The 14,034-nt window shown below is 39.9% G+C and overlaps 1 protein-coding gene across 1 annotated transcript; it reads left to right on the forward strand.

The window, feature by feature from the left end:
* The first annotated feature begins 3,087 nt into the window (after positions 1-3,087).
* Positions 3,088-13,154, forward strand: LOC147900122 (bifunctional L-3-cyanoalanine synthase/cysteine synthase 1, mitochondrial-like). The gene is made up of 10 exons (XM_087376526.1): positions 3,088-3,534; positions 3,636-3,745; positions 3,854-3,911; positions 4,017-4,280; positions 4,359-4,496; positions 4,582-4,633; positions 4,716-4,795; positions 4,896-4,955; positions 5,114-5,194; positions 12,846-13,154. The coding sequence occupies exons 1-10, from the start codon at positions 3,355-3,357 to the stop codon at positions 12,942-12,944; spliced, it is 1,122 nt and encodes a 373-aa protein (XP_087232652.1). The 5' UTR covers positions 3,088-3,354; the 3' UTR covers positions 12,945-13,154.
* The last annotated feature ends 880 nt before the right edge of the window (positions 13,155-14,034 follow it).

Raw genomic sequence — 14,034 nt, forward strand, 5'->3', positions numbered from 1 at the left:
GAGGGAGAAGAAATGGATGAAGTCAATATGGAGGCACTCCCTTCTACTTCAGCAATGCACCCACCTCTAAATTTGGTTGAAGAATCCTATGAGCAGAAGAGCTTTGAAGACACCATGGAAAAGCAGAATGATCGCAAACATAGAATACAAGCTATGACAGAGACCGATTCTATAAATTTGGTTACATTGGATAAAATGGAAAGCTCATTTGAAGTTAGGGTCATTTTGAAATGAAAACCTCAGTATTTGAGCTTTGGTAGAGAGGATATTTCAATCCTCTCCAATCCTTTAAAAGAGGTTAATGACAATATTATCTTGGCCATTCTCAGGTAACATTTGTTTATTTGTTGCTACTTCAATGAGCTAACATTTGTTTATTTGTTTACAGTGTAGTTATATCTCAGTTTCCTAATGCAGAATCAATTCTATGAGTTAACGTTTGTTTATTTCTTGGTGCAGTGTAGTTATTTCTCAACTTCCTAGTGTAGCTACATGCTCGATTCTCTCATTTCTTCTATTCTTAGCTCTCTTCAAAAGACTATAGAAGATGTTTGTACTTGGTTAAGCCCTTTGAATTTAGATGGGGTACGAGTCATCTTTATGTCTTATCATGAGAAGTAAGTATCAACTCCAACCTTATTTTTACTATTTCTTTGGCAAGTTTGTATTAAACAATAATCATTTTTGATCTGGTCATGTAGCTCACATTGGAATCTAATCGCTTAGGACCTTGAAGTCAACCGTTTAAGGTTTGTGAATTCAATGAAAGGCTATCATGCCAACTCCCCAAGGTTTAATTATTCTCTTAATATTTTTGTTACTTTCTTATTTTGTATCTTATGATCATGACATATTAATATATTTCATATGTCATGATGGACAGTGCTACATCTCGACTAGTATCTGCTGTCAGAACAACCAGGGAGTAACAAGACCAAGTAGAATTCAAACGATGTCTTCCAGTGGAGCAAAAAGATGGGCACAGCTGTGGCTAGAGAGTTGCCTACAACTGCATGTTGTTTCTTAGAGAGATTTTTTATTTGGATTTACCAATCAAAATGGAATCATATACAGAAGCTGATCTACTAGTGTTTTGGGCTGAGAGTATTCAGCATCTAATTGCTACCATTGGGAAACAACCTAAAAGTATGACTACATTGTAGCATGTATAAAACCTTATCTTTATACTTGTATGCTTGTTGAAGCTTTTAATTGGGATGTGTAAATCTCATAACTTTTTTATATTCCTCCAAGAGGAAAAGAGACTAAGTCTAATGAAAGCATGCTATCTTTATACTTCTATGATTATTTAAACCTTTATTTTTATTTGGGATGTGTAAATCTCATAACTTTTTAAAATTTTCCTCCAAGAGGAGGAGAGACTCACTCTAATGAAAGCATGTATAAAACCTTATTTGTATACTTTTATGGAGTCTAATAAAAAAACCATTATTAATGCTGGGGAACAACCTAAAAATATGACTACATTGCAGCATGTATGAAATCTTATCTTTATATTTCTATGCTTGTTTAAGCCTTTATTTGAGATGTGTAAATCTCATAACTTTTTTATATTTTTATAACATAAGGTAGCAAGTGAAGAAGAATACGATGTAGACTACTCTCTCAATAAGATGAGTCATGTAAATATGACTCTATTGCAACAGATTGGAAGTTCATTCACCGCTATGTTGTTAATTCGATAACAACCTCATACTTTTGAATTTGGTGAAGAAGAGATTTTAATCCTTTTGAATCCTAAGAAAAAGGTTAATGTCAAAGTCATTACAATCATCCTCAGGTTTAATGTAGCCTTTTCCTTGGCTTTATACTTGCGTATTTTGATTAAACCCAAGAAACTAATACTTTTTTTTAAAATATAGTAATGTTATAGCAGATTTTCCTCAAAATATACAAAGAGTTTCATATATGCTCGATCCTCTTATTTTTGAAGTGCTTAGCAACAAAAAAGAAACCATAGAGGATGTTTGCAGGTGGTTGAAGCATGTTTCTATGAATGAGGCACGAGTTATCTTTACAGCATATTATGAGAAGTAAGCAACAAACCCTACTTGTTTTTTCTATTGCGTTGCTAGAATTGTCTCAAACACAGTAATTATTCTTTATTGATAATGCAGCTCACATTGGAGTTTGGTGCTTGTGGACATCTTTGCTAAGAAGTGCTTATTTGCCAACTTAATCACATCTGTCCATGGCACTGTGTTATAGTAAGTATAGACTACACTTGTCGTCACTTCTTGACATGTAGATTGATATGCAATGCACTTGTTCACTCTTGTTATATGTTTTGATGTGCAAATCGGCTCAAAAGTTAGTAGGTGCTATCGACACAATAATGCAGCAATGTGACTTGGCACAACAAATAGAGTATATAACATGTTAGGTATCACATCAAGAGGATAGCCACATCTACAATTATGGATGGAGGGTGGGCTATAATTGCTTTTTGGTACTTGGTCAAAATTTTGAGATACAAAATGACACCACACTGTCAACATATACGGACTTGTTGCTTCTATATTATGTACCTTATGTGTCCACTTCTTTGGCAAAAATAGTTTGTGAAAACCTCTCAATTTACTAAATAGTATCACCAAAAACAAATAATCTGTGACCTGTACGAAACGGTGGTTCACAGCTCCTTGCTGTGTACAAGTTACAACGATTCCCAATTTTGAGGCCTGAAATGTTTGAGTCTTTTTGCCGTCTCTAACAGGGAGCGTAGTAGGTCCCAAATTCACAGCTAAGAGCCAGAACTGTAGCGGGTTTTTGGATGCGGAAGGGCCGGCGGAACCTTTGGGCGGATGTAGAGATTCTGATAGGAGAATACACGGGGATCCAACAATTGCTCCTGGAAACATCTGCTCTGCGGTATCGTCGAGGGCCCGAGGCGTGATCAACGAGGACGGCTACCGTCACAAGAGCGAGACGCCGAGGCCCGACTCCTGAGACCCGACTCAGGAGGGACGCGACGGAGTATCCGATGAGAGAGAAGATACGTACTGTTTGGAGACTTTGAATACGTCATCAGCCTTTTACGCACAGAGAGAAACGACACATCCAAGAGACTGAGGGGGGGCAGAGAGAGAAACAAGACTGAGAAGGGGAGAGAGAGAGAGTGAGCCAGATGGAGATCGTTTTCGCGAGCCTTGAGCTCCGTCACTCAGGGCACTGATTCCGAGCAAGCGAAGAGACAGAGGAGAGGGTCCTCAGAGGGAGAGAGGGAGAGAGAGAGAGAGGCCGCGCCAGAGAACGCTTTCGTAGCTTAAAGGGAGCCTTGAGCTTCGTCACTCAGCGGAGTGATCTCGAGCGAGCGAGCGAGAGCGAGATCAGATGGTTTCCATTGCACGCCAGCTGAGACGTGAGACTAGATGGCGCCTCTGCTCATCTTCCAGCATCTGCAATCTTGTTCCGCTTCGGTTTCTAACTACTCAAGCTCATGCCACCCAGACTAGTTCTCCCCTCATGCCCAGAGACTTTTCCCGATTGCTCGTCAAGCCAGACGTCTCCCAGGCACGTAGCTCGCAGAATTAACCGTGTCTTTGATCCTCGTCTTCTCAGTTTACTGTACGTTCGAAAACCTGGTGTAGTTTGCTGAGATGATGAAGTTGCAGATCGTAGGCAGGACTCCAACGGTGTTCCTCAACAAGGTGGCCGAGGATTGTGGCGCTTTCATCGCCGCTAAGCTAGAGATGATGCAACCTTGCAGCAGCGTGAAGGACAGGTCTCTGTGTTTTAGCCCTCATGTTGTGCCTCGTGAGCATAAAGATCCTGGCAGCAAATATTGACACCGTGCGGAAGTAATTATAATACTATTGCCTTTGTCTCTCAGAGTTGGATACGCGATGCTTTCAGATGCCGAGGCGAAGGGACTTATCTCGCCTGGCAAGGTTAGAATTTCATCTGTTTGCATCAAATACGTACTGCTAATTCGAGTTGCACATCTCTGTTTCTGATGCACAGTCTATAACTTAATTCGTCCTGATTGATTGCAGACAACGTTGATTGAACCGACCTCCGGCAACATGGGCATTGCACTCTCTTTCATTGCTGCAGCAAAAGGCTACAAGCTCATTTTAACTATGCCATCGTATACATCCCTCGAACGCAGGGTTACCATGCGAGCCTTCGGCTCTGAACTCGTCCTTACAGACCCAACGAAAGGGATGGGCGGAACTGTGAGGAAGGCTCATCAACTCGCCGAAGAAATTCCCAATTCCTTCATGCTTCACCAGTTCGAGAACTACGCCAATGTTAAGGTGTTGAACATACCATTGCCTCACTCCTGACATCTTGCTCTTCATTTACAAGCCTTGACGCCCTCTATTTTCTTGAAGGCTCATTTTGAGACCACGGGGCCAGAAATTTGGGAGGATACAGCTGGTGAGGTAGACATTTTCGTGATGGGCATCGGCAGCGGTGGGACTGTCTCTGGTGTTGGTAGATACTTGAAAAGCAAGAATCCAAACGTGAAGGTGAGGCAAAATTTCCCTTGTTTCAACATCCGATTCATGTTTTAGTGCCCTTCCTTGACCATTTTGGTTCTGATGGTGTGCACAGATTTACGGTGTGGAGCCATCGGAGAGTCCTGTTTTGAATGGAGGGGCGCCAGGTGCGTTGGTAGCATTCCGAACTGCTTCGTACCGCTGTCGCAGCCCATGAACCAAGCGTGTCTAATTTACATATCCCTGCAGGCCCTCATCAAATTACCGGCTTCGGAGTGGGATTCAAGCCCGGCATCTTGGACATGGACGTCATGGACGAAGTCCTACAGGTTCTGTTCTGCGTACACACAGGCTACACAAGAGTACTACTTTTTGAGGACGACGCGCCGAGAATCTAAGCAACATTGGTTCTGCCTAAATTTTGATCAGGTGTCGAGCGATGAAGCAGTAGAGATGGCAAGGGAGCTAGCAGTGAAAGAAGGCCTGCTGGTAAGAAAGCCTACTAATGAACAGACCCAAATTTTCGCAGATAAATCAGGTGCATAGAAGTGCATAGAAGTGTTTTGGTTCAACAGGTGCATAGAAGTGCATAGAAGTGTTTTGATTCAAGAACTGCAACGTTAACGAGTGCTTTTCGTCGTGTTAAGGCTGGTATCTCTTCCGGAGCCAACACTGTTGCAGCTCTCAAACTAGCAGCAAGGCCCGAGAACAAAGGAAAACTTATAGTGGTAAGTATTCATCAAGAACCCTGACCCGCGGTACAGACCCGTTTCATTGGGTCATAAAATTCAAGGTTTCATTTAAAAATCTCAAACTTTGAGGAATTTTATAAAATTTTTGAAAAACATATACACTCATAATAACACGTACGTGAGCGAGTGCATGCATGCACACACACATATTTAAGAATTTTCAGTTGTGTTTCATTAAACCAAACTTCTAAACACACAAAGAGAGAGTTGTTTAAAAATATATTTAAATTTTTAAATTTATATATAAATATACATATTTTTGTTTATATATATACATATATATATATAGTTTACAATCTCCCTCTCTCTCTCTCTCTCTCTCTCTCTCTCTCCCCCCCTTCTCTCTCTCTCTTCCCCCCTTTTCTCTCTCTCTCTCTAACATTGTCCTCTCTCTCTCTCTCTTTCTTTCTCTCTCCTCCCCCCTCTTACTCTCACACTGGCCTCTCTCTCTCTCTCTCCTCTTACTCTCTAACACTGTCCTCTCCCCCATCTCTCTCTCTCTCTCTCTCCCCTCTCTTACTCTCTATCTTTGTCCTCTCTCTCTCTCTCTGGTCTCTCCCCTCTCTCTTATTCTCTCTCTCTATCACTTCTCTCTCTCTCTTTCTCTCTCCTCCCCCCCTTCTTACTCTGTTACTCTCCTTGTCTCTCCTCCTTCCTCTCCTCTATGTTCTATCTCTCTTCTCTAAAATATATATATATAATATGATATAGTATAATGTTATATTATATCATAGAATATATTATACATTATCTTATTTAGTATAATATTTTAATAAATATTAAGTAATATATAATAGATTATGTCTCTTTCTCGAGGGGTCTCTCTCTCTCTCTCTCTCTCTCTCCCCCCCCCTCTTACTCTCTCACACTGGCCTCTCTCTCTCTCTCTCTCTCTCTCTAGTCTCTCCCCTCTCTCTATTTTGATCTCTCTTTGACTTCTCTCTGTCTGTTTGTCTCTCTCTCTCTCTCTCTCCCCCCTCCCCCCCCCTCTTACTCTGCTACTCTCCTTTGTCTCTCCTCCTCCCTCTTTTTCCTGTCTATCTCTCCTTTCTCTTCTATCTCTCTTCTCTAATATATATAGAATTGAATATAATATAATGTTATATTATATAATAGAATATATTATACATTATCTTATTTAATATAATATTTTAATAAATATTAAGTAATATATAATAGATTATGTCTCTATCTCGAGGGGGGTGTGTGTGTGTGTTGATATATATATATATTTATTTATTTATTTATATTTATTTATTATACTCTCTCTATCACTCTCTCTCCTCTCCTCTCTCTCTCTCTCCCCTTTTCTCTCTCTCTCTCTCTCTAAACTCTTCTTTTCCTTTCTCTCTAGACTCTCTCCTCTCCTCTCTAGACTCTCTCTCTCTCTCTCTAGAGTCTCCTCTCTCTTTCTCTCTCTCTACACACACTCTCTCTCTCTAGACTCTCCTCTCTCTCTCTCTCTCTCTCTAGTCTCCTCTCTCTTCTCTCTCTATAGTCTCCTCTCTCTCCTCTCGCTGCACTCCTCTCTCTCCTTGTGTGTCACCCTGTGATGCCTCCGCGTCAGACTGTGGCTGTCTCTCCCTGTGCGAGGCCCTGGCCCACTGCCACTGACATGACTATGTCAGCACACCTCTCCAACCCCACTCGAGCCGCTGCATTTACTGAAGTGATAGTCGCAGTGCTGCTCGCAGCCTATGGCTTGCCACATGTCTCACTGTCTCGGTCCTTGTTGATCGTGCCTATGCTCAACATGCCACATCAGCTTCGACTGTCGTGATGTTATATAGGTTTGTGTGCCGCCATGTGGCAGTTTGCTACTACACCTCTGAGCTTCTGTGCACCGATAGTCAAATCGCAGACGTTGCGTCGTGTTGCCAGAGGCCGCCACATCAGCTCCCAATCTGCCTGTGGCACTCTCCTCCTTCTTTCTCCCCGAGCTTCCCTCCTCCTCCCGAACCTCCCTCCTCTTGCCCCCGAGCCTCTATATTTTGTCCCCAGACCTCCAAATCCATGCCATGTCGAAGGTCTTTGCAGGTCTGGTAAACCCCGCCTTAAGGAATATAAGAGAAGCTTGTTTTTTTGGTTCTAGAAAGTGCAAAAAGACTTGTTCACCTGCACAGTTTGTTTTTGGAGTGATTCGTTCATGTGCACAATTTTGATTTGTAGTGGTAAACATTCAGCGGTTGTTAGAAATACATTAACTCCTTACCCTTACATCAGTTTCAGCAGTTGTTAGAAATAAATTAACTCCTTAGCCTTAGTTTCATTTACATCTGTTTTCTTTAGCAGATCACTTACATCTGTTTTCTTTAATAGATCTCATTCTTACCAATTATGACTAAGTTCAAGTCTCATAGTTTTACTTACATCCTTAGCTTATATCTGTTTTCTTTAGCAGATCTCATTCTTACCAATTACTTTCACAAATGAATAACCGTCTTTTATTGTCTTCTATGATTGTATGACCATCCTTCATGTGCTAGCCTGGTCTCTTCCAGATTCTGTGCCTAAAATGGTCCCCTCCTTCACAGTTGTCATTCCCTATGTTGAGCAAACCATTAGATCCCTGTGACATAAAGAGCTAGGCAGTGCACACGACGGCATCAGTCATGATTTAATTAGGAGGACACAACTTTATGTGCCCTCAGTGCCCATATTGGCACCACAAATTGGAGAGGTCAAATTCAAGCACCTGAGTGCCACCTGATTGCAACGGGCTATAGCCAACCAAATGATCATCTTCATCTCCACCTGACGGTTTTTTGAGTTGCATTCAACTAGTGGTATGTAAATGGGTCTAGTTGTTGTTGGAATACTGAAAGGAAAGAGTAGAGTGGACACAAAATCAGAATACTTGCTTATGGAATGAAGAAAAGTGAGGTCCTTAAGTAGGCACCTCATACAAGCTCACTGACATCACTGATGACTTCAGAGCTCCACAATCATCTCCTCAATCTGCTCCTAGATTCTCTCAATCATCCTATGTGGCTTTTCCACCACCTAACTGTGCTTGTGGGCACCTAACTGTGCCTCTAGCACTCACACATAGAAACATAAGGTGTGCCTGAGGCATACACCTTGAGATATCCCAACAAACCCCCCCTCAAGGAAATGCCTCAGGCTATGTCAAGGATACATCTAGTCTCATAGTTTCTCATGCCATCTCATGGTGGTCAATGATTAATCTATGGCTAGGTTCTCATGCTAGCAAGGGTTTCCTTGGGTGTAAGGTAAACAAAAGGGATACAAAAAGACCTTCCAATGGTTATCTCCCCTGCATGTACATGCACACAATGTCTGCAGGAGGTACCATGGAACAAAACATACACATGGCCTACATCATAAGGTGACTAGAGGTGTTTACAAAACACAATAGTTTATTTTCATTCATTTTGGAGGACTATCCAGGCTGAGTACCTTGACATAAAAAGAGAGATCTGGAGCATACATAGAGATGATTTAAAATGCATAATCTTCATGAGATGCCTCATCTTGTGGAGGCAAATTCACTGTAAGTAGATTTGCATTTTCTGTCTTTGCTTTGTCTCTGCAAAACTTCTCACTATGGTTGTTTTTGCCACAGTGCTTGCATGGATTAACTTTGAAGCAATCCTTTGAAAGGTGATTTGTCTTTCCACAGTGATTGCACAAGGAGTATACTTGCCCTTCTGGAATTTCATAACATAAGCAGTGTCATTGCCTTTCCTTAACTCCATATGTCTTTCTTCTTCTTGGAGAGCTGAGATAATGCCTTCAAGGTTAGGATTGGGAAGATTCTTCAAAGTGCTAACAATGTGATCAAAACTTTCAGGCATACTCTTAAGTAACACTGCCATAGCATCATCAGGGGTGATAGGAGAGTTGATAGAAGCTAATTGAGTCATAAGACTCCGCATATAGTTGACATGAGTAGCTAAAGTAGTATCACTTGCCATCTTTAATTCAAAGAAAGAGATTTTAAGTAATAGTTTAGAAATGTGAGAGCTTGCACCAAAAATCAAGTCTAGCTTCTGCCAAGCTTCCGAAGGAGACTCCAAGTTAGATATATGATGTATGTAATCATCACCCAAAGCTAAAGCAATTATACCATATGCTTTTTCTTCTCTTGCTGGATCCCTTGCCAGTCGTGTCAGAGTTGAAGATTGTCCAGCATTGGAGGCCGTAGAAGAAGCAATAGGAGTAGGTTTAACAAGTCCCCATAAGTTCTCCCGCATCAATGCAAATTTCACCTTCATTTGCCAAGTATGGAAGCCCTTTCCATTGAACTTCTCAAGATTATATAAGGTAGCCATGAGAGGGTCTAACCCAGATATTGGGCAGTGTCTATCTCTCTTACAAGGCAAAAATATAACTGAAATACTTCCAAAGTATGAGCAATAGTAGTGACTAGATTTCAAACAATGATGCTTCCTTTTACATGCTTCATAGAAGTGGGTGAAATAAACACTTTCCAATCAAAACCAGGTCTAGCAAGTCAAAACAAAACTGAATCCACACTTGTACTGAAGTTATTGAAAGCTTCAAAAAACTAGAAATGCTAGAGTAGCATTTTATGTAGCATCATCTTCAAAAACTTGTCCAAAACTGTCAAAACTGAAAAGCTGAACTTGGAGGGCTTGTAGCTCACTCTTCAAAGCAAGAAAAAGAGGGCTTTCTGAAGCAAAAGAAAGCTCATATACCAGAGAAGGTCCAGCATAGAGGTTGGACGAAATGGTGCGCACTTTTGCCTGGGAGAGTTGCTACAGGCTGAAACTGAGTTTTGACGATTTCTCCCTCGTTACTAAACCAAATGACCTGAAAAATGGCTCAAAATCTTTGTCTTGAGGTCACCCATCTACTCCTAAGAGGGCTCAGGCAATGGCGGAGCAGGTAGGGAGTATTGAGCAACAGAAGAAATTCGCTGTTTGGAGAATGGCAGCCACCACAGACGTTTTTTTTTCAATTGCTTGCAGGTGGAAGTTCGCCCATACTAGAGGAGTTTCCAGCTCAGAGGGTTTGGGCAATGGCTGTCTGTAGATGGAGAACCAAGCTCTCAAAGATTTTGGGAAGAAAGAGGAAAATGGAGAAGAAGAAGATGAAGAAGAAGATGATGATGTGGCAGAAATGGGCTCAAGGGGGATCAAAGGGCTCTGATACCATGTTGGAATACTGAAAGGAAAGAGTAGAGTGGACACAAAATCAGAATACTTGCTTATGGAATGAAGAAAAGTGAGGTCCTTAAGTAGGCACCTCATACAAGCTCACTGACATCACTGATGACTTCAGAGCTCCACAATCATCTCCTCAATCTGCTCCTAGATTCTCTCAATCATCCTATGTGGCTTTTCCACCACCTAACTGTGCTTGTGGGCACCTAACTGTGCCTCTAGCACTCACACATAGAAACATAAGGTGTGCCTGAGGCATACACCTTGAGATATCCCAACAGTTGTGACAAGTTGCAATCTCTTACAATAAAAATTCTTCCCCAAACCGCGCAATTGGAGCCATAACCAACTTTTGGCAGATAGAGCTTAGAAATTGGTATATTTGTATACAAACAACAAGTTATTGAGCAATCTTGAGAATGAGGAGCTTGAGGATCTTGTGCAAGAGTGGAATGAGAAACAAGACATATATGGCCAAATTTGTAGATACACATTTATATGATGGTTCTTATCCTATGCCTGCAAGCCAAGAGGAGGTTATTGTTAGGTCCTTGGTAAGTGCTAGCCTATTTGCTAGGCCCCATGACTAGGATTGAGTATAGAATTGTAGAAATGTTATAATTTGAGAGTTCTTCCATTTTGAGATATGGAATAAATTTAATGGGAAGAGGAGTTGAGCCTAAGAGAGCCATCACCTAATATACTACAAGAGTGGCTGGATAGAAAGTGCAGTCCCGAAAGACTTGATAGTGACTTTCCAATCCTATCCTGTAGGATGGGGGCAAGAGGAAAAGACAGACTTGTACTACAAGTTACTATTTCTTAGTGTTGTTAAATAAATGGTGCACTGTGCATTGGCTCTAATCCTTGTGTCTATCTTTTGGTTTTCCCTCCATATTCCTGGGCTGATTGAAAAATGATTTGAAATCATCTCATCAAGAGTCCCTATGAATGGCATCCATGGGCAAGAATACCTACAAAATTTAGGAAAATCGAATACAAATTATCACATTTTCTCAATCAAGGATAAGTTTGTAGTTTGTGTTGTAGGTCTACCAAATGTGCATCTTAAATGGATCATATTCTAAGGCTTGTTCCAACAATATCATTCTTCACTGTAGAGACAATTGATTCATTTTGTGAAGACCTCCAAGTTGATCTTAGATTTATTACAATCGACCTATGATCAGGTTGACATTTCTACTCAGATGAATGCTCATGTGAGATTCTAACTTTGTGAGAATGAACTTGTTTCAGATTTCCTTGACAAATGCCAAACCACACTTGATCTCATGATTGGTATTGGCCTTACCATCCCTCTCCTGTAAGAAGCCAGGATGCTTTTATCAACATTAGCTTCCTCATGGTGTGCTTTTGTAACTACTAAGAGTAGTTTAGCCCAATTGAATTTATTCCTACTTTATTCACACTTCTTGCTAAGATTTCGCAAGGACAACTATGCAAAAACATACGAACCTCAAGCTTAGTAATCTTCTTCCACACTATTCTCCATAAGACTTAATTTCTTCCTCAAAATTTAGTTTTCTTCTTCTACATTATTCTCCATAAGACTTAATCTTCTTCCTGAAGATGAATCTTCTTCCACACTATGAGTGTTCTCCAATTCCAAACATGGAAGATCTTAACAATGTTTTAAAAAGCATTTCTCCCATCACTTTTCATAGCTTCTCATCATACTCAAGTCTCGCTATTATTATTGACCTGACTCCACCCTAGTCCTCTAAGCCATTTCTTCATATAAAAAATGCTACACAATTGTGTGACAATTCTGAGATGAGCAAAAAAATTCTTTGCACAAACACCATATTTAGTGTTTTTTTGAAACTTCATCCTACCACATGTGGCTTTAACACTAGAGCATGACAATGCATGAATAGTTCATGAGCTTCAAATGTTTTCCCAAATGATTCCAAAATTTTTTTGTTCCAATAGTAGACTAAAAGTTGTCCGACTTAGGAACTATTCTTGTGTGACTAGGATTGCTGGTGGAGCTACCATTGAAGATCCACTGAATTATGTAGCAATCATTGTGTGGCTCAAATATTGTGACATGCACAAGGGACCTCATTCACTTGTCCTCATATCAATTGTGTTTATCCCATTGGTGCTGTGGGGGTCACTCATAAATATGTAAGCCTAGCATGTGGATTCAACACAAAGGGTTTATTGAATGTTTTTTAACGCATTGTTTATATACAAAAGGGTATCATTTAAAGGGAGTATTCACATATTGAAATAAAAATAGGGTAAATTTTATTCATGAGAAAATCACACATAAGGGACTTCCATGTATTGTTATTTTAGAGTGTATGCTAATTGTGTGAGTTGTATTATATTATTTTGTACCATTATATTGAAAGAAATTGCATATTTTTTCTTATAGTCACTCATTCTATTGAATGGAATTGTGCTCATCTTTGAGTCATATTCTTATATTTTTATATTAAATATTGCAGACTATATTGCCAAGCTTTGGGGAGAGATATTTGTCATCAATCTTATTTAAAAGCCTACGAGATGAGGCAGAAGCCATGGAGCCTGTTCCTTATACATAGTATTCTCAAATGTAATGATATTAGTTGTATGAAATCATAGTAGCAATGATATCAATTGTACATAAAGCAAGTTTTTATTTGATCCCTTCTCTTTAAGGAGAATCATCCTTGATTACTATTTGCAGGAGTATTCATATATTTATATGACAATACCATTTGTTAAATATGGAACACGATGTTACAGTAGTAAAAGTACTTCTAATCTTGACAATAATTATGGTTGAATAGATTTTTTAAGATGAAAGCATGAGACTATACCTTTTCACTTTGATCTCAATATATTCACCCATTGAAACTAGTAGTTAAAGTTGGATCTTAATTTTGATAGCTATGCAATTTTATACACTAGTGCATGAATTTCCCAACACTCTTTTTCAATGATATTTTGGAAAAATGAGAAAAAAATCCATAAAATGTCCTAGGGTTACTGTCGATTTCCCATCCCCCCCCATCTCTTCCCCTCTTCTTTCCTCCTTTAGGGGGGCCACAAGTGGTTGCAGCTTTTCCACCCAAGATCCTTGAGATGTATATGGATCACTTAGAAAATGTGGATGAGTCTATGCAAATGATGTGGATTGTTGTTTGTATCCATTATTAATTCCTTGAAATGGGCGGCAATGTCAGTGCAACAAATATGAACAAGTTTTTAATGCTCTTTTTAAGGATTTTGAATATTGGCAATTAGAATACAGCATTGTTACAATCCTTTTGAACTACCATTGACATAGCCATTTATTTTTCCTTCCATTTTCCTTCATTGGGAGAGAGAGAGAGAGAGAGAGAGAGAGAGAGATGCATTTGTCCAAGATCTATATTTGTGCCCATTCTTGCTTGCAAAACTTAGGGAGTTTACTAAGAAATAATTAAGATAGTGTGTGAGTTCAACAAAAGGGGTTTTACTTTCTTGTGGGGTTACAAAAAATACACATACATATGAGGTAAGAAGTACTTAAAACAATTTTTTACAATGCACATGATCTAGAGGGTTTCATATAATGAATGCCCCTGTGTGAAAAGAATCACGGTAATTTATCACCTTTCACTAGCTCATCTTCATCACTACTCTATTGGTTCATGGTTGTTGCTTTCT

Source organism: Dipteris shenzhenensis, chromosome 7 (genome assembly GCF_047967505.1).
Source record: "Dipteris shenzhenensis isolate YYH24624 ecotype China chromosome 7, Dip_SZ_1.0, whole genome shotgun sequence".
Taxonomy (NCBI): Eukaryota; Viridiplantae; Streptophyta; class Polypodiopsida; order Gleicheniales; family Dipteridaceae; genus Dipteris; species Dipteris shenzhenensis.

Bases quoted from the DNA above. Each gene is read 5' to 3' on its own strand.
- LOC147900122 (XM_087376526.1), top strand. From the start codon at position 3,355: ATGGTTTCCATTGCACGCCAGCTGAGACGTGAGACTAGATGGCGCCTC. The intron at 4,497-4,581 runs GTGAGGCAAAAT...TGGTGTGCACAG, and splicing joins GCAAGAATCCAAACGTGAAG to ATTTACGGTGTGGAGCCATC. The intron at 4,956-5,113 runs GTAAGAAAGCCT...CGTCGTGTTAAG, and splicing joins CAGTGAAAGAAGGCCTGCTG to GCTGGTATCTCTTCCGGAGC.